The sequence below is a fragment of the Lineus longissimus genome, chromosome 7 (assembly GCF_910592395.1).
Source record: "Lineus longissimus chromosome 7, tnLinLong1.2, whole genome shotgun sequence".
Lineage (NCBI taxonomy): Eukaryota > Metazoa > Nemertea > Pilidiophora > Heteronemertea > Lineidae > Lineus > Lineus longissimus.
Window position 1 is genome coordinate 6338118 of NC_088314.1, and position 20341 is coordinate 6358458.

The following is a 20341-nucleotide window of genomic DNA, read 5'->3' on the forward strand; positions in this document are numbered from 1 at the left end:
ACCTCCCCCATCAATAAATGCCCCTTGCTCAGTTTGATGTAATCCCCTATTTTCCTCTGCGAGGAAGTAATAATATTATGACTCCATCAGCGAGATGAATATTAAGTCCAGGTGAGAGCTGGAGGATTCTGTGTCACTGTGACATCCTTGCGCCTTTACAAACGAATGAGCCTGGCCTATTTTCATCACACGGTTATGAAGGGAATGTATGGGAAACTGCTAGTCTCTGTTTACTGTTGAAATGACCCTCTTGGTGAGCAAATAGACATAACCTGTCGTCTGTTTTCTTTACAGAGCAACTGCTGGAAGCACAACAGGCAGCTAAACACAGTAAGAATGAAGCAGAGGAGCTCCGAGTCAGGCTGAAGGAACTCGAGGACGAGATTGACACGGAGAAGAACAAGTCTGATATCATGAAGGAAGGGGGAATCAAAACGTTCGAAGGACCAATGTCAAGTGGTAAGCTAATTGAGCTTCAGCTCTGCCAGGCCTAAAGAATGAAGGCATTAGTGTCCGGGCTGGTATTTGTAAATTTTAGGGGTCTCAAAATGGGGCAGCGAGAGTTTTGAGTGATTCTGAGAAATATATGCTAGATATCAAAATGTCTGATCATCAGCAAGTACCAGTACTTCTCTGGCGTCAGCCAACCATTGAATTCACTCTTCGCATCTTTGAATGGGTTTAGTTCATGTCTTGTTTTGATTCTGTTACAGATTTCTCTGCCCTGAAAGAAGAATGTGATAGCCTGCGGCGCCGGATACAGAACATAGAGGCTGACATGAAAATGTAAGTTCCATCTTTTCGTTGGTCATGCTGTGAGTGATAGTGCATTTCAGTGCCAGATAATAAAGCCAAACTTGGGCCTTTTCAGACTTAGGTTATAACGTCGAGTTGGACTCACGCCTGTTTGATTCTTTCAGCTCCAAGACCGAGAACTCCAAACTATCTGCTGAAAACTCGCACTTGCTAGAGTCATACAAGGAGCTTGAGAAGCTGAAGGATTGCCTTGAGAGTAAGGAGTCCATGTGGAAGCACAACCTGACAGACGCCCAGAAAGAGGCTGATAATACCAAACAGGAGGTGAGGCGTACAGAGTATCAGGTAGCTAAGATTTGTGGAGTGTGGATGTTTTGTCCTAGTTTTTTTTCACGATTTTTCGTTATTTTTTGTTTTGTTTCTAAGTACCAAATGTGTGGTTCCTACTACAATACTATTGTAGTCTTTTCTCAGTCATGTCTTTGTATTGAGTGAGGTGCACAATGTACATGTTAGCATGTTTAACAAAAACAGAGGTCAGGAAGGAACTAGTCAAGTGACAATCGTGGTGTTTGTGCAGAGACATTTTGATCAGCCAGTGGGAGAGATTGTTGCACCTTGTATATATGTATTTACTCAGATTAGTTTCTAGTGCAAAGGTTCGGACACCATGTCAGTCCATGCAGGGTCTCTGCTGGTGTTGCGTACATTGAGTTTACTGATACGTACGTAAAAAAAGTTGTATAAACAACGAAGCAAATATCATGAAGTTAGTTTTGTTTTGTTACAGTTGACCGAAGCAACTGCTGAGATTGCCAGTCTCAAACTACGGGTGAACCAATGTACTGAGGAGATAAGCCATCTCAAGTCCGACCTGGATGAGATGTCAGAGGAGTATGGTATACTGGCTGACAGAAGTAGAACGGTGAGTTTTCAAACTTTTCAGGACCTTAGGTTAGAGGATGCTGTTGAGACATGTTCTATGATACTGGTTTGTCATGTGGAGTACCACACTACTAAGTACCACAGGTAGGCCTTGATGGTTTGGATAAGTTTTGATTGAAGACACAGTGAATGTTTCTGCATCATTCTACGCTGTCCCTGTTATCAATGTGCTGTTCTCATCAGTTTCTCATTCTTTCTTCTTTCTCGTTACAGTTGTCTGCTTGCTCCATGATCCCAATCATCATGTTGATATTCGCCATCATGCTCGCCCTGTATCCAACGCTTGCCACAGTCACAGCCACAACAGCACCAGGCTTGGTGTGACCTTGAGAGAAACCTCAAGGTTATGTCGGACCCAGACGACCTTGAATGAATGTCGCTGTAGAATTGTGTTATATGTATAAGTCAAGGTCACAACAGCAGTTTGATTGTATATTGACCAATTAGATCCCATCCCTTTACTAGGAAATACTCTGTGACAATATAGAAATGAGGTTGGTCGGTGGTGTAAATTTCTTTTGTGCGAGACCACTTCATGTGAGTATAATTTGTGAATATTAAACGATTGTCAAATTAAGTTGGGGTGAACCTCTAAGATAAGACTCTGAGTGAAAAGTTACCAGTTTAAGTTGCAGATCCAAACGATGGCCAACAATCCCCATGATTGCGCAAAAACTGAGCTGTTTACAGTAGATGCTCCGTGTTCATCTGGTAACTTTTCCTTCCGAATCGACTTAGTGTAAATATGTAATGTACAGAAGTTAGCGCCTTATCGTGCTTTAATCAGAAGTCTATGTCTATTCCGTTTCATCTGATACTTAATTATTAATAGATTGGTGCTTGAAAGCATAACAAAGTTTATATATATTGGAAGCAGAAGTGAATGAAATCATTGAAATCCCTTTCATTATTCGATAGTCGTTCTTCGGGTTGCCAGGTTCCTTCTATAAAATAAGGCCCGCATATATATTGTCGAAAGAGCCACTATGAGCCAAGTTGGTTCACGTTCTCTCCACTCCACAGGCTTAAAAACACTGCACAGTTTTTCTGTTTCACTATTTGTGACAAACTTGAGACTCGACCTCCCTCAATGTTGAAGGGTCCGACTCCTTGGATTTCAATGGTACTTGTTTCTATATCACTTTGGGTTGGGTTTGAATGATTGTAGTGTCTTATTCATGTCTAGTCATCATTCAGATTAAATTTGGACCAGAAAATAGTTTTGAAAAATCTATTGTATGATGGTCTGTTGTAGCTCATGAAGATTTGTGTCGGGATGTTCGTCTGTTGAAAGATAAGCAGACGTAGAGGGCCTTAATTTGATCAGTTCAAATTGTTGACAGGTCAGTTGGGGCTTCGACATCAGTGTGAGTTTGCTGTGATTGTATTGAGTTGACATGATAATCATTGGGCAAAATGAAAATATAACTTGATGTCCGATTCATTTGAAACAGAGAGTTCGTTGGAATCACTGTTACGCTATTGATGTGAATTATTGCAAGGTACTTTTGTTCAATTATTTGGTAAATTTTTGATTGCTCATGCAAAGGGAAGCCTTCCCGTCACAAACAGTGCTGTAAGCTGTGACATTTTTGCAGTGATAATTGTCAAAAAACTAATTGGCTGTTAACAGAATTCAGCATTTGCTGCGTTAATGTAATGGTTCAGAGTTGAAATTGTCAGACGTTTCAATTTCACACTCAACAATGAATTCAAAAAACGCTCGTGAAAATTTCCCTGATCAATTGTATGCAGGTTATTCCAGCCAACTTTCTAAAATGAATTGAAAGGAGAAATATAAGTAAGGAAAACTATGTCAAACCTAAAAGGCTTCGCTTTCATTTATCATGGACCAAAATATTGAGGTGCTGGGTATTATTTCATTGTGCACGATCTTTGTATTATCTCACCAATTTTTATGGAAACTATATTTTAAGATTAGTTCCTCAGCTATATAACCTCTTCATTGATGAGGTCTTGTTTAACCCACCACAGCTGGTAAATTAGGTATATTGCGCTAGCATTGTCGTCGTTTGGCTAGTTTTGTGATGTAGAAATATGTTTATTGCCTGTTCTGTGGCACCAGTGGTTCTAATTTGCCTTCAATCAAAAAAAAGACTGTAGAATATTGACATGATTGTCCCAATGTGCCTGCTGTGTCATTTATTGTATATAATATCGTCATTAGTTAAATGAATGCGCCTGGTATCCATTGCATCCACCATCTTGGATAACCAAAACCTTATGTCCTACATGATTCCTACGTTGGTCCTGCTGGCGAGTGTCGATTTCACAAGTCCAGCAGTGACGATGAAAGTTTATCATCACCACTTGAAAAATCCACCAAGCTCTAGGCCAGAATAATCAGTGTACCCTGTAGGTGGTGTTGTTTCTGATCCACTTAATACAACCTCAATTTATTAAGGTATTTTCTGCAGTGGTTTAAGATGAAGTGATCAATTTCATGCAAAAAATCTGTATGAGTAAGTCAGACTTGGTGTTTTGCTGAAAGAGTTTCTTTGAGGTGGTGTAATTATGTGGTCTTCAGTCGAGCTGGAACTATTTTTTGCTTCTAGAAAATCTACCTGTGGTTTCGGTGACAAAGCTGTTGCAAATACGAGATTTTTAGTGAGTTCTGGACAACCATTTGTTTTGCGGTCATGTAGTCCATTGAACGGGGCATTCCTTAGATATTTATAACCAAGTACTTTGCCACAGATGCTGTCCATGGATGAAAAGTATTTTCAATACACCTGCCAGAACCTCTTCCGCATTGAGGTGATTTGTCATTGCAATGTTCAGCATCTATGGCTAATTACTATCGGTACAGTTATAGTTCAAGGATATCCCTTCAAGTGACCATTTCGTAATTCCTCCTATCCAGCTGGCCTCTGTTAAGTTTTGTTCCTTAGTGACCATGCTTGCCTGTTTTATTTTGGTTCTTGTGGTATTGTGACTGTTGTGATATACAAGTGTTTTTGTTTTCTGTCTTGTCAAGTTAAATCAGTGTAATAAACTGAAAACTGTCTGTCAACCGATATCTTGATAACCAGTTGGTAGAGTGAAAATAATCGGATAGAATCATTGAGAAGCTTAGCTTAAATTGAAATTAATCATCTTTCCTGTATAGTGTATTGCACAATAATTAAACTATAACATCTAATTCTATTTAGAAATTGTTGTATTTCAACACAAGCTGCATTGAAACAGTAAAAAAAACAAAGGAAACTGTTACTTCGGAAGGTCTTCAACAAATTATTTTCCCAAGGTTAAGCATGGTCTGTTTCGTCTGCGGTATGGCCAGCCTAGGAGGTGTCCATTATAACAAACTGCAATCACATTGCCCAATCAAATTAATGGCCAGTTGCGGGCCACAATGGACTCGCCTCAATCTTGTCTCAAACAGATTTAAATGGTTCAAGATGCACTTCTTACACTCACAAAAACCCAGCTAGCTGGTTGTTACCAGAAAATTATCCTCCACTTTAGTACAGTACATGTAAATTGATTGGGCAGGTTGCTATGGTCAGGTGAGAGCAAAATCTTGTGTTTGTAAATGTTCCTCTGATAGGCATGTTTATGTCTTTAGATCGACTGATACATTGCGACTTTGTTGTTAATCTTGATGACATAAGGTAGGAGATCAGGGGAAAATTTCAAATGCAAGGTTTCTACCTGACACTGATCTGTATGATGTATGATGTAGTCTGTTATATCTAATATGTTCAGATCAACGGACAGTATTCAGCTTATGTTTTGATCCGAATCCGGTTGGTTGACCCCAGAGCTTGCTGCAGACCGAGATGGTTGCTGCATGACCCTGCTGTCAGCCATTGGCGCCACTGACATGTTTTGCGTGTACTAAGACCTTTGTCTTGGAATTTGTACGCAGATTGATCCCAAAAAAATGAATCATCCTGCAACAAGTAGTGCCAGAGAAACACAGTGATTGGGACTTGGGTTGTTCAGAGTATGGCTCTTTCTCTGTCTGAAGCTCGAATTTATCACAAACTTGCTTGGTTTGGTCATGTGAATGGATGACAAGCCTTTAGTGAGAGGGTCGGATAACAGTTGTGAAACTGCATGTTTTTCTGGCATCGGATTGTTTAGTTCGAGTCCTGGTTGATGTTCACTGATGATATGTGAGTGAGAGTTGAATGTAAAATAGTGTTTTGGATGCGATGTATCTAAGCCACAGGCAGTATTGTAAATAAATAAACTGAATGGTACCATTGACATTATGTTTTTTATGACCACACAGTATTGTTTTTACCTTAGAGTGACCAGAATAAAGGGAGCAAGTATGCGATTATCTGCTCTTCAATTTCAATCGCTTACACTACATACCCACTATAATCCCTGCCGATTTCAGATCTACCGCCAGTGATAAGCCCCAATAAACCGCATCTAGTGCTCAGCAGGACGCCTCGTCTGTAGTACAATCATACATCCCACCAGTAGTACCGGCTCTCCTTGGATGCCCTTAGCTACCAGTGTGCATCTTTAGGAAACTCTGCCCAGTAGAAACTTGTATTCAGAAGGCATGCGCTGTTTCGATTTTGATCTGATTGACAGCATGAGTTGAATTTCCTTTGATTGGCGGATTTTTTTTCATGGTATCCCCCCACCACCACCACTACCCCTATGGCGTAGCCAGGGGGCAAAAACAGCCTTCAACTTGCAATGACCTTGGAGGTTGTGATCACTACTTGTATGGATCACATTGATAACATGCAACAGGTGTTCTACAGGCGAGGCCTGGTCCCAGCCATGCCACTGTTGAAAGGACAATTCTGGGCTTCATCTTGCACAAACAATACAGGTATGCAAGGCAGGAGGGCTCTTAAGGTAGATTTCCGGAAATGCTATTAATTAGTTTTTCCAGAGAACTGGCAGCAGTTTAAAGGCACTCTTGCACAAACCATGCACAGGCGCGGAGCATATTTTGCAGGTATACTACACCTTATATGCAGCAACGACAATTTCTGCCAATTTTTATCTATTTATAACTTCTGCAGCTCCAATCCTATCGTGATGGCAAGACCATTTATACAGCAACTATTACGAACTTCAGTGGAACCTCTTTAGCGGACAACCTCTCCATTAAATACACTAGTTTTGGTCCCAAGTTGGTTGTTACCATTCAATTTGACCTCTCTAATCAGGACGTCCCTCTCTATTAAGGGCAGCACTTGTCAGTCCCGAGGGTGTCCTTTATAGAGAGGTTCTACTGTAGTTTAAAGACACTCTTGCACAAACCATTTACAGGCGCGGAGCATATTTTGCAGGTATTCTACACCTAAAATGCAGTAACAACATTTTTATCTTATTACTTCTGCCCATTTTCATCATATTACTTCTGCAGCGTCAATCCTATAGAGTCATGCGGTACAATTAAGCAAACAAGATGGTACTTATTGCAGTTTTTAATTCCGATAATAACTAAATTTACAATGCATATCTTTTTCAATCAGCGGCATGGCTAGCTTTAAGATCTTTAGGGGGCAAAATAACACTTCTTCAAATTTTTCTACCGAAATCGTGGTCAAAAACAAACTTTTTGGTGACGTCTGGAGGGGGGGCGGGCATTTGCCCTCTTCCGCTAGCTATGCCCCCGACAATGCTAGAACTTGTAGAAATGCAGCACATGGTGCTCATGGTGGATTAGAATCACAGAAACTATCCTCAAATGAGCCATTGAATGTAACATGTAACAAGCAACACTACTTTACAATGGACGTGAAAGAGTTAAAAGTTTGACAGGAATGCCACATAACTATCAGGTACTGGTGACAATCAGACTGGCGATGTCTTACAACGTCATAAATGGTTACATAATATATTTATTTTTTATCAAGAAGGGGGACCTGTTGGCTTAGGATTCCCAAAGTTTCATAGCCTAAACTTTTTCTTTGGCTCGGGGCTTTCCTGGCAGCACTTAATTGGCTCTTTAACAGCGTCTTGGCTCTTGGCTCTCAGATGAGGGCATCCCGCGGATATTCCATTCTACAATCTTTACTCCAATAACCAGATTTACAACTTTTTAGATCACATACTACAGAGCACAAACTACACAGTTTAGGTTTTAATGGGCCTGCTCAGGGTAAAGTAGAATCACAGAAACTATCCTCAAATGAGCCATTGAATGTGACATGTAACAAGCAACACTAATTTACAAAGGATGTGAAAGAGTTCACCGTTTGACGGAATGCCACATAACTATCAGGTAATCGCCCTCTGAACTGGTGACAATCGGACTGGCCTGAAATTCTCATTATCGTCCACTCCTCAGTAAAATCCAACTAAAATGGGGTCATTGTATACAGTGGTACTGTATTACCCCGATGAGAAGCAAGTACGTCCCCCACTCTCAGCCAAGATATTTGTACGTGGACCGGTTTGACTACGGGCTGAAGTTGACGATGTACTCCTGACGGAGCCATTGGGTTCTTCGCCCGCTCATTGACCAAGGTGTGGTGACCTGGAGACAGTGACCGGGTTAGCACTAGCTGGTCGAAGGACATATTCGAAGGCGTCCATTCGCAACTTCTCATCTTTCAGGTACAACCTATTCACGTGGACCAAGTCTTACCCAGAACCTCCCCTTACGTAGCGTGGGGTACCAACCCACCGCAGATTCAAGAGATGTGTGCGTGGTAACCAGATATCCTACACCACCCCCAGATCTCAGAACTGGTTGTGATGCTGCCCATTCGCAATAGGTATAACCGCCGTCATGCCCCTTTGATTTTGCCATTCAACGCCACCATCGGGACACAGGCCTCAAATTGAGGGATGGGCGACAATGATTATTTCAGACCGATCAGAATGTCACAAGCCCAGAGCGAAATCACCAGACAGTTATATGGAGTTACACCAAAAGGCTGACCCCCTCACTTCATTTGTAAATAGGTGTTGGATATTTTTGTCACATTTAATGGACCCAGTCCAACAATCTCTGGAGGGACCTTCAGTGCGGCAAATCGAATAGGTTTTTAAAAGTGAAAACAAAAAGGTCACTATACAGTAACTAAAGAATACCAGGTGTGGATATTGGGACACCCTCATCCTAGAGCCAAGAGCCGCGATAACCGTCGGTTTTTTTATAGTACAGATAGGCAGAGTACCGCTATCTCATTACTTGAATTGGCAGATTTCAATCAAGAATTTACAAATTTGGGCAATATCATGCCTTTTGAAAACAATTTTGATTGAACTATTTGCGCAAGGCTACATGATACAGCAGGAATGACAAACAAGTGCGATTGTACACAGTGTATGAAGTGCAGACTCATGTACACTGTACTTGCCCTATTGTATTGACGGCATAACAAGAGTACAATAAAAAATCCTGGCATGGTAGACTGTGAACCATATAGCTTAATCAAGGTGGTGATTTCTTACAATGTCAAAAATGATTACATAATAAATTAATTTTTTATCAAGTAGGGTACCTGTAGGCTTAGGATTCCAAAAGTTTCATTAGCCTAAACTTTTTCTTTGGCTCGGGGCTTTCCTGGCAGCACTTAATTGGCTCTTTAACAGCGTCTTGGCTCTTGGCTCTCATATTAGGGCATCCCGCGGATATTCCATTCTACAATCTTTACTACAATAACCAGATTTACAACTTTTTAGATCACATACTACAGAGCACAAACTACACAGTTTAGGTTTTAATGGGCCTGCTCATGGTAAAGTAGAATCACAGAAACTATCCTCAAAGGAGCCATTGAATGTGACATGTAACAAGCAACACTAATTTACAAAGGATGTGAAAGAGTTCACCGTTTGACGGAATGCCACATAACTATCAGGTAATCGCCCTCTGAACTGGTGACAATCGGACTGGCCTGAAATTCTCATTATCGTCCACTCCTCAATAAAATCCAACTAAAATGGGGTCATTGTATACAGTGGTACTGTATTACCCCGATGAGAAGCAAGTACGCCCCCCACTCTCAGCCAAGATATTTGTACGTGGACCGGTTTGACTACGGGCTGAAGTTGACGATGTACTCCTGACGGAGCCATTGGGTTCTTCGCCCGCTCATTGACCAAGGTGTGGTGACCTGGAGACAGTGACCGGGTTAGCACTAGCTGGTCGAAGGACATATTCGAAGGCGTCCATTCGCAACTTCTCATCTTTCAGGTACAACCTATTCACGTGGACCAAGTCTTACCCAGAACCTCCCCTTACGTAGCGTGGGGTACCAACCCACCGCAGATTCAAGAGATGTGTGCGTGGTAACCAGATATCCTACACCACCCCCAGATCTCAGAACTGGTTGTGATGCTGCCCATTCGCAATAGGTATAACGGCCGTCATGCCCCTTTGATTTTGCCATTCAACGCCACCATCGGGACACAGGCCTCAAATTGAGGGATGGGCGACAATGATTATTTCAGACCGATCAGAATGTCACAAGCCCAGAGCGAAATCACCAGACAGTTATATGGAGTTACACCAAAAGGCTGACCCCCTCACTTCATTTGTAAATAGGTGTTGGATATTTTTGTCACATTTAATGGACCCAGTCCAACAATCTCAGGAGGGACCTTCAGTGCGGCAAATCGCATAGGTTTTTAAAAGTGAAAACAAAAAGGTCACTTCAGTAGCTAACCTACAGTAACTAGAGTACCAGGTGTTGGATATTTTTGTTACATTTAATGGAGTCACTCCAACAATCTTTTGAGGGATCAATGCAGTTGATCATGATGGCTTTGTAAACTGAAAACAAATGGGTCACTAACACTGCCTTAAGTTACTGTGGCAAACAAAATGACACTTGTTCCATTGTACAATCCTTACTCCAATCTTTTCAAATCACATACTACAGAGCACAAACTACAGTTATAGGCCTAAAGCAGGCCCAGGGGCTTTAGTCCTAACTTGAAAAAAGGTCCTTCTCAGCTGAAAAATTGAATGTCCAAATATTGTTTGTGCTGTCTTTCAGAATATTCTTCATGCTCAGGATGTTGTGTCCAAACTTTACCATCCGAGGACCTACTGGTGAACCAAAGCTGAAATAATGATAACAACTGATTTAGAGTGAAAGAAAATGAGGGTTACCCATTCAATTGAAAGGTGTCCGTCAATCATGATGTTTACAAGATGTTGTACCGAAAGATACCAGTCATATCGAACACTCAAATTACTTTTGTGGCATTATCACGGGAGACTGGTTGTGATTTTGTCCTTGAATTTTTCATGGCAGGAAATTAGAATCATGTACCACAGACTATCCTTCTGTGCAACAATGTCATCATTAGGATGATAGTTGCAGTCACAGAAGGGTATCCTGAGCTTGCCTAGGCCTTGCCTAGACCTATACCGCAAAACACAAGTTCTGCTATAAACAATCAACAAACCATTGTAGTCAAAGACGCCTGGACATCACAGGGCAATCTTGCATCAACATTGTAGATTCCCTCATCTTTGTCTTCAGTAAGATATTGCTGCAGTCCACTGATCCCAGCTGAGAGCATTGGTAGTGGTGTTGGAGGGCCAACCCTCCCCATCTGGATTGGTCTTAGCTTGTTAACCAGGAGGAAGATTGTGCGGTATCAGTCTTGATCACCTGTGCTATTTTCCAGTCTAGTTCATGAGGTGTTGGCTGCTGGAAAGACCAATAGTATTCATTTAATTTAGAGTTTTGAATGACCAATCCTTGATTTCCGTTTCTCTGAAATTTTGAAAGGTCATCCTCTCCTCCCTTGGTTTTTTTATTTCTGAAGATAATATCAAAACTCAGCCACCTTGTAAATTTGGGACAATTCAAATTCCAATTTAATACCGCAAGGGAGTCTTGGCCATAGCCAAATTCCTTTTAATCTTCTACAAACATTGTGTAACTTGGCACAAGCTACATTTTACCACAAGGACTTCTTGACTGCATCCAAAATTATGGTCTTATGGTCTGGTGTCATAACTTTCAACGCCAGTCTTTCCAAAAAAAAGCAACCTCAGCGTTTCTATTCATAAAGCTGGGTGGAGTTAAACAAGATAGACAGTGACCTGCCACAGGTCTCATGCCAACTTTAAGGTTCAAACGATGGGCCTCTGGAGTTCAAGCAACTAATCCACAGAAGCTCTGGTACATATGTTGATGTGTCGTCTTCCCAACCTGCTGTCACTGTCTCACAAAGTGCAATGATTTGAAGCCCTAACTAGCACACATCACAGGCAAATGGAATAATTTCAAAATGCATGCTTACAGCAGAGGGTACCTGTACTTGTCACTAAACCACCTGTCCTTTTACTGTCTGGTGCAGTCTCTCTTGGACAACCTCAGGGACAAAGTTCATATTTATTCAAACTGAAAACTCTTAATACATTTAAAAACTTACAGGAAAAGCCTTTAGTTTCCAATGGATCCATCTTCAGTCCTGCCATTGGTGACGTTGGCAACATGATAGGGATTGTCAATAATCTCAGCTTGGTTCAGCCCCAGCTCTTGTTCACAGCAGGCATTCCAGGGGTGACGAGAGTCTCCGAGCATCCATGCAACGTGATGGTTTCTCCAGGCCCCCGTGACACCCAAGCCCAATGATCTTGAAACCATGCTGAAAAACAACACGAACCATTTAAATAATCATAAATTTGTTGACAATTTTACATAAAAATTCGGACACTTTGACATCTGGAAGCATCCATCCTATCATCGACTGGCTACTGATATCTCATCCTAGCAATTGCTAGGTAATTGCCTAGCTGTGGTGGTTACCTCGTAGATATGTTCCCAGGCGGCACAACCCTAATTTCTGTCCCTGTTGATAATCTTTCACTATCACAAGTCCAATTATCACTATATGAGCAGATTTCACTTCACCTAAGATCACAAGCAAGCACTTTTTAAACTGCAGAATTACAGCAGAATGAATGTCACTAAACAAAGAGACAGGCAACTTCACGGCACACAGGCCTCCACCTCCTTTGATGGACAGTTTGCCTACATACTTGGAGCACTTTGGTTTGGCGTGGCTCATCTACCTGATCAAGTAGGTTGCTGAATCTCCCTTGGACAGCCTTCGTGGGAACCATGCCCTCTGATCTTGCTATTAGGCTGAAAAGAAACATCAAGATTTATCTTAATCAATGCAGGCTATTACCGCATCGCTAAGCGTACATCCTTTGATTGACTGCTTTCCAATCTCCTCTGTTTGAACATCATCCTCATTGTCTTGCCATGGGAGAGGGTTTGAGCCCTGTTGGTATCCTTTTCTGATACAGCCAGTGGTTAGCCACTAGCTTGATAAATTAAGTGGGTACAGATTGCCTCCTCGCCACGCACTTGGCATGTAAGAAAGGAATATAGCAAGTAAGGAATATAGCAAGTAAGGAGCATCTCATATAGCAAGTCTGGCTGGCCCATTCTTTATGGGTAACGCAATTAACTTTTTCTAAAGTTGTTTATTACATCATCAAATATCATGCAGATTCCACACCAACCTTGTATCCCAAGACGGATTCTTCTCGCAACAACATTTCCAGTTCAAATGGTATTGTGGTCAGCAAAACCCAGCCACTGTCGCAGCAAAGAACTGTGGTCCTTGGTAAATTTTGTTAACGGGCCATGGCTTGTCAGTAGAATGACGATGCCATACCAAATCTGAATGCCTTCATCTCCTTCCCTGTTAATGTGGGTCATCAGGTGGAGGGGCTGAAAAAGATAATGGTTCTCACTTAACTTTTGATTCTGAATGGTAAATTCTCCACGGCACTCGCGGCAAATGGTAACCCCAAAGTTATGGGCCTGGCTGCCTTATTCTAATTATACAGCCCCAGTTCTTAGGCTCCGGATCCAGGTGTGCATTGCCACGGGAGCTCCGCAATCACTCTGGCAGGGTTGCTATGCCTAAAATAAGCTGAGGCAAATTTGTCTTGGGCAAGGGACAAATTGCTGTTGAGAGGCCTCTACCTCCACAGCACTTTTTTCAAGAAATGCTCTGGAGGCAAAATCCTGAATTTTGAGGCCCGAAAACTAACAGTGAGTAGAAACATTGGCTTTCCACATCAAGTTCTTCTACCAAAGATTAAGCTTTATAAAATCAGAAGAGTCATTTAACACCAACAGCTTTGAAGTTAAGAATTTCAAGATTGAGGTCCAAGGCCAAGTTTTATGTTATTGTTTCAAAGGACACATATCGAACTCTGTGAATTAAGACAAAATTAAGAAGTAGTCATCCCTCCAGTCCACATACCAGAGTTTCTGGTTGTTTATGATCACAATGACAAGGATATTGTGGGTTCAACTCTCACATAATCTGAGCCACCTCATCTCGTTGTCCTTGAGCAAGGCACCTAATACTTCATTGTGTCGCCCAAAGATTGAGGACACTCAAAAATCTCTGTCAATGTAAACCTATGTCAACTCATCCTGATATTTTGATGAGGAGACCCTAGGCTTCCACTGATCAGCACATCTGGGAAATTTTTAACTATGGAAGCACAAAAAGGGCCTTGTCCAATCCCAGTTTGATTATGAATCACTGTATGAAATATCAGGTGGGCCTAATTTGGTATTTATTGTAAATTGTCAGTCAGGTACTCATCTGGAAATACTGTTTTTTTCAGTTGAGTGATCCCTTCTTGGCTTTGTTGCTCTCCAGGCTGGGAACCACCTTCCTCTAAGCAAAGCTTCCTCCACAACTGTGCTTTCAGGCAACAATGGGCATCACCAATAAACTTGATCATTTCATTGCTATAATCAAGAAGATGGAAGAATATTTACAATAATGGGTAGTCTTGTTTAATACATCCAAGACCTTTTCAACTTGTCCTTCGACCAAGCTCATTGCTGAAGACTAGAGTGTAGACATTTTTAAGAATAGCACAATACTCAACATCTTGATCTTGATCTTGGGTAGGTGGACATTGGGCACTTAGCCCTAAATCTTGTGAAAGTAAAAATCTGGTAAGGGGGGTCTGAGCATGGGGTCCCCCAGAAACATATGGGCCACATATTTTTTCCTGACATCTGGATTCCAATAAATACACTAGGCTGTAAAACCTTTGCCTATGCTGCTGCTGGAATATAGATGGTTCGCGAATATATTAAATATACTCATCAAAGAAAGTTAAGGACCAGAAAATGCCTAAATATGAATGTCCTGTATGACCTCCAAGACACAGTAATAATCAATTTCACATGTGGTTTGTTCCAGTTGTTGCATAACTTCTTTCTAAACTTGTCACAACCTGAAAATGGGTGTTTTTGGCGTGTCAGCTGACCACATAAAGTGGTACAAGAGTCCATGCAAGTGCTTTTCCTTGCATTTCCCACCAAGCTCAGGCAGCATTCTGACAAGAGAGATGCCTAGACGCCACTTGAGTGAAGTAGAGGTTGCACGAGCCATAGGGATGCTGGAAGCTGGCTTCAGTCAGCGACGAGTAGCTGAGATGATGGGTGTGTCTCACAGTGTCATCAGTCGTGCTAACCAACGACACCGGGAGACAGGGCGATACTCAGAGAGACCCTGTACTGGCCGACCATCAGCAACAACTGCGAGGGATGACCGCTACTTAGTGACTCTTTGTCGTCGCAACCGCTTCAGTAGTGCTCGCAGACTCAATAACCAATTCACTGCTGCAAGTGGGGTGACTTGTTTCAAATCAAACCATCCGTAACCGACTTCACAGAACCAACATGCATGCCAGGAGGCCACTGCAATGAATCCCATTAACCCCTGCTCACAGAAGAATCTGTCTCAATTGGGCTCGTGATCATGTGGGATGGACCCACCAGCAATGGCGCCATGTTCTGTTCTCAGATGAGAGCAGATTCAGCCTGGACCACAATGATGGACGTGTTAGAGTCTGGAGACAACAGGGAGAGAGATTTGCAGAGGCCTGCATCGCTGAACATGACCGCTATGGTGGAGGCAGCATCATGGTGTGGGGCGGAATCAGCTACGGTCAACGCACTCGCCTCTATGTGGTCCCTGAGGGGGAACAATTACAGGTGTGAGGTACAGAGATGAAATCGTGGAACCTTTTGTGGTTCCGTTTGCAGAAAACGCTGGGGAAAATTTCATTTTCATGGACGACAACGCCCGTCCCCACACAGCGAGGGTGGTGACACAGTACCTGGCGGATCATGGAATTGAGCGTATGGACTGGCCAGCAAAATCCCCGGACTTGAATCCGATAGAACATGTCTGGGACATGATGGGAAGGAGTATTGGAGTGCTTGAGGTGCAGCCAAATGGGTTGCAGCAGCTTGGTGTGGCCTTGGAGGCTGCATGGGATGCAATTGATGTCAGGGATGTTAATCATCTGATAAACTCAATGAGACAGCGGTGTCAGGCTGTTATTGCAGCAGGGGGAGGCCATACTCGCTACTGACCATGCTGACATTGATGACAAGACATTTAGGCTAAAATTGTAAAAAAGTTGACACACCAAAACACCCATTTTCAGGTTGTGACAAGTTTAGAAAGAAGTTATGCAACAACTGGAACAAACCACAAGTGAAATTGATTACTGTGTCTTGGAGGTCATACAGGACATTCATATTTAGGCATTTTCTGGTCCTTATATGTGCTGTGAAAAAAATATGTTAAAAATAAAAAGTGGTCCTTAACTTTCTTTGATGAGTATATCAGCCATTTTTTTCACAGGAACTTGAGGAAGCGTAAGTTTTACAACGACAATTGACATCACCCTTGTCGAAAGAGTAGTTCTTCTAAATAGCTTTTAAAAGTGCGACCTCGAAAGAATTGTCTTCCTCTAAATAATAAGAAATATAGGCTTCCAAGTCTATTTCCACATGGATGAGCAGTATTTTAATGTGGATGGAGGGATAAGCTACAGAGCATCACAATGCAATGAACTGAATAGTGAATGCACTGAATGATGCACACATGATGCACATATGATGCACAGACATTCAAGTTTTTTAAGAGTTTTCAGCTGCAAATTTCAAATGCCACACCTACATTCTCGCCTCAAAATCGACGAAAAACAGAATAGAAATACGAAAGTTAACTGCTTACCAATGGTTATTCTGTATGTCAATTCCTGAACAGTTTACTTATCCAATTCGATCTACGATTTCCAGGAGGCGAGGTGCCATTTCAGCCACAAGACGGCCACGAGAAAAACGAAACGTGTCACGGGATAAGCTCGCGAAAAACCGTTGTAAACGGCAGATTTCAACCTGAAAATCAAAAGAAACGACTTACAATTACGAACAACAAGTTATATTTACTAGTTATCAAGTTTGGAGCTGTCAAACCAGGCTGATTTATGATCGAAAACGACCATGAAATCATCATCACTGTTGCGCGAAACAATGTATTCATCTATATCAAGAACTTGCCGTCGTTCGAAGTTACCGTTTTCAAAAATCCCTTGTATATGATATCGTACGAATACTTTTTCACGGTATTTGTTCCTATAGATGTAGAAATTCACAAAGAACCTCAAAATAAGTATTATTGGTGCTAATTCACAAGGATGATGAAGGATTTGATCGGTGTTTCGCGGCCGATTTTTGCTCTGAGCATGTGACGCGAACTGGCGCATTGCGCATTTCGAGAAAAAAAAATCACGCTAACTTCTCCGACGGAAAAAATAGGGAACAAGTTGACTAAAATGAAAATGAATGGGCCTGTTATGGACACGAGATCATAAACAAGAATTCGGACATAAAACTTCTGTTATTTACCCGACAAAAACTGTCTTTGAGGACCAAAAATAACCACGAAATGTCAAAAGTTTCCGAAATGTATATCGTCTGCGTCCACAGCGTGCAGGAGTGCGGGCGTCACGTGATAGCAATGACGCAATGTCGTTGGTTGGAAACAACCAAATATGGTCCTCAAATTTGGCGGGGTATTGGGTCCACAAACCAACCCTCAAAATGGCGTTTTTTGGCTTTACAAAGCACGTATGGGTCCTGAAACTGACTATGAATTTAAGATGATATTATCTCTGGCAAAGAACGCTGCAATGACCCTGTTTTTTTTTGTTTTGTGAGAGTTCATTCACCCCTCCCCCCCTCCCCCCAAACCTCATTGGGCGGGTCCATTTTCCCTTTCCGTTGCAGATGCGAAAGCTATAAAATGGGATAGGAGCCGTATCGGCTTTCCTTCGGCAGCAGATGGAAAAGCCATAAAATGGGATAGGAGCCGTCACGGCGCCATTGTTTATAGCACATCCAGAAAGAACATCTGCATCTAGGGGTTGTCAAGCGGGGTCGGGGTAGTGCGGTGCATAGGCCTACTCAGGGATTGTTTCATGTGATATCTTTTAAAGTCATTACATCAAAACCAGGCGAAAAGATATATAAATATATAAAAACGCAGCCCTATTGAACGAAGGACAAGAGAGGAAGACATTGTAACAATCTTACTCGGCCACAATTGTTCGGTACTGTCGCAACCTTACTGTCTCAGAAAAGAAGGAGTATTGCCTCAAATGACTGACATGGAGACATTTTCACAACCTACCTCTTTCAGAATTGTAAGACATGCGATTGAAATCTGCGCCTTCGCCTTGCAATAACAGAATAAGGTTTGTATAGACTACAAAGGATCATGGTCAGGAACAAAAACACATCGTCACAACCGAGCTTTCCAGTGTATACTGTTGCCTTCCTATACAGAATGTCTCTGAAAAGGATCTGCTGGTTGGCATACCGTTGCAATCGTTTGATGTTTCTCTCTACTTATTCTTGCAGTCTTAGACTGTCTCGTCCCGAATAAGCCCCATCTCGTCAGGCTCATGAGCTGCCATCATCTTTTGCCGTATGGTCCAGAAAATATATCCATAGTGCCTTGTTCAACAAGGGCTCAACATGTGGACATCCTCACAATCGATGCCTCTCGCATCATTGAGACATGCTGTCCGCTTTGCTATGTACAGGACATCTCAGAAAGGATCGACAAGGCTTTCAAAACCAAGGACCTGACATGGAGAAATCTAGCTAATCTATCTAGAAATCAACCTAGCTCTCTCGCACCAGTTGTAGACGTTTTAATATTCCTTGCTATATACAGTCCTGGTCCATCTTTTTCTGTCCCCATATTCGTCGCCTGCTTGTCCACATTACCAATCTCCAAAAAGCCAGCCAGTGTGTCGGGAAGCTAAGATCCCAGCTATTTCTTGATGTTGCGGTGGTATTCTGTTGTGTCAACATGCGAATGTCCTCTCCTGTCCTCAGCCACCTCCCAATATCTGCCTCCGTCGCCTCTGAACACGAAAGTGCTCCTGTCGGTCCAACATATCAGGCAGTCACTGGACGTCCTCTGTAGAGCCAGTTGCATTCAGGGGCGACCGAATACATCTCGAGAAAGCATGAGGTGTTAGGGGATGGAGCAGCTTAAGGACAATGAGAAAAGGACGGAAGACAGTATGCTTTTCGAAGCGACACCAATACGTTTCCGGGTGCCTTGAGCAGACGAGACAGGACAGAAGACAGTTGTAGAGACATTGGCATAAAGAGGCGACGGAGGTCGTCCAGAGACAGCCTGATATGTTGGGAGGTGAGACAGAGGGCAGGAGAGGAGAGGACATTCGCATTCAGAGACGACAGAGGACGTTTTTTGATGGCATAGATTTGAGATTGGACGGAGGACGTAGAAGCATTCGCATGCAGAGATGACAAAAGACGTCCAGGGAAAGCCTGATGTGCTCGGGGGTCACCAAGGACAGGAGAGGACAGTTGAATTCAGAGGTGACCTAACGTTTCGAGGTGGGATAAGATGAAGAGATGGCCCAGAGGACAGTCGAGCCATTCGTATTCTAGTGGTTGAGGCCTGGAAGTGTTGGAAGTTTTCTGAGACGCCCCTCCGGTTTTGGAAATACAGTAGGCCTAATGTTTTTTACTTGAGGGTTTACACAGTATCGATGTAACATGATTGGAATCCCTTTTCACGCAGGCAAAGTGTTCCAAATTGCAAAAGTAGACTCCGTGCGAAAATAAATTTCGGCCATTTTGAAACGACCCTTTTCACAGGCAACAATGTTTGTTCACCATGACATAAAATTAAAATTATACGTCATTTTTTTGCAGCCCCTTACAAAGTGCTGAAGTCTGTAATTTGCGTCAATCAGACAGGGTATAGCATGGTCCGCGATTCCGTCACAACAATGTCAGCAAGACAGAGGATGTGCCAGGCACACAATTGTCCATATCACTTCCAAGGATACTTTTCCTCTTCCAATTGGTTACCAGGTCATTTCATGTCCACATCCACCGTCTTGCTAGCAGTGACAGAGAGACAAGGTAGACACAATCGGACCAAATCGGCCTGGCACCTCCACCATTTTGCCAACATGGTGAGGGAGATGAGATAGTCACCACATGACTAAATCGGGTTTAGCAGCGGTGGCCCGACACCTTCACCGTCTTTCCAATGGCGAGAGAGGTGAGACAGATGAACCAGACCGAATTGGGACAGTTCCACTATCTTACCAGCGCGGTATACGTTGGTACCACCAGACCAAATCAGGTCTGTCACCTCCATCGGCTAGCCAATAGGGCGAGAGACACCGTCAAAACCAGACCAAATTGAAACTAGCATCTATACTGTTGTGTCAATACTGCGAGAGAGACAAGACAGTCACAACCAGATCAAATTAAGCTGGCACTTCCACCATCTCGCCAGCACAGTGAACATCTTGACTGTGCAGTTG

General features: G+C 42.5%; 1 protein-coding gene and 1 long non-coding RNA gene across 12 annotated transcripts in view; one reads left to right on the top strand and one right to left on the bottom strand.

Moving 5' to 3' along the window:
- Nucleotides 1-5930, top strand: part of LOC135490591 (sarcolemmal membrane-associated protein-like) — a 30633-nt gene extending 24703 nt beyond the window's left edge. For 10 of the 11 annotated variants that reach the window (XM_064775800.1, XM_064775804.1, XM_064775805.1 and 7 more), the window contains 5 exons: nt 295-459; nt 714-786; nt 921-1101; nt 1547-1681; nt 1915-5930. In XM_064775800.1, the coding sequence (XP_064631870.1) occupies nt 295-459; nt 714-786; nt 921-1101; nt 1547-1681; nt 1915-2025 (665 nt within the window). In that variant the 3' untranslated portion in view covers nt 2026-5930. The remainder of the gene's footprint in view (nt 1-294; nt 460-713; nt 787-920; nt 1102-1546; nt 1682-1914) is intronic. The other variant, XM_064775802.1, reaches the window with a different exon arrangement.
- Nucleotides 5931-10025: 4095 nt separating this feature from the next.
- LOC135491663 (uncharacterized) lies at nt 10026-13834 on the bottom strand. The gene is made up of 5 exons (XR_010447858.1): nt 13151-13834; nt 12692-12764; nt 12049-12264; nt 11071-11318; nt 10026-10722 (listed from the first exon to the last, which is right to left on the bottom strand). It is a non-coding gene; the product is annotated as an uncharacterized LOC135491663 (long non-coding RNA).
- Nucleotides 13835-20341: the final 6507 nt, after the last annotated feature.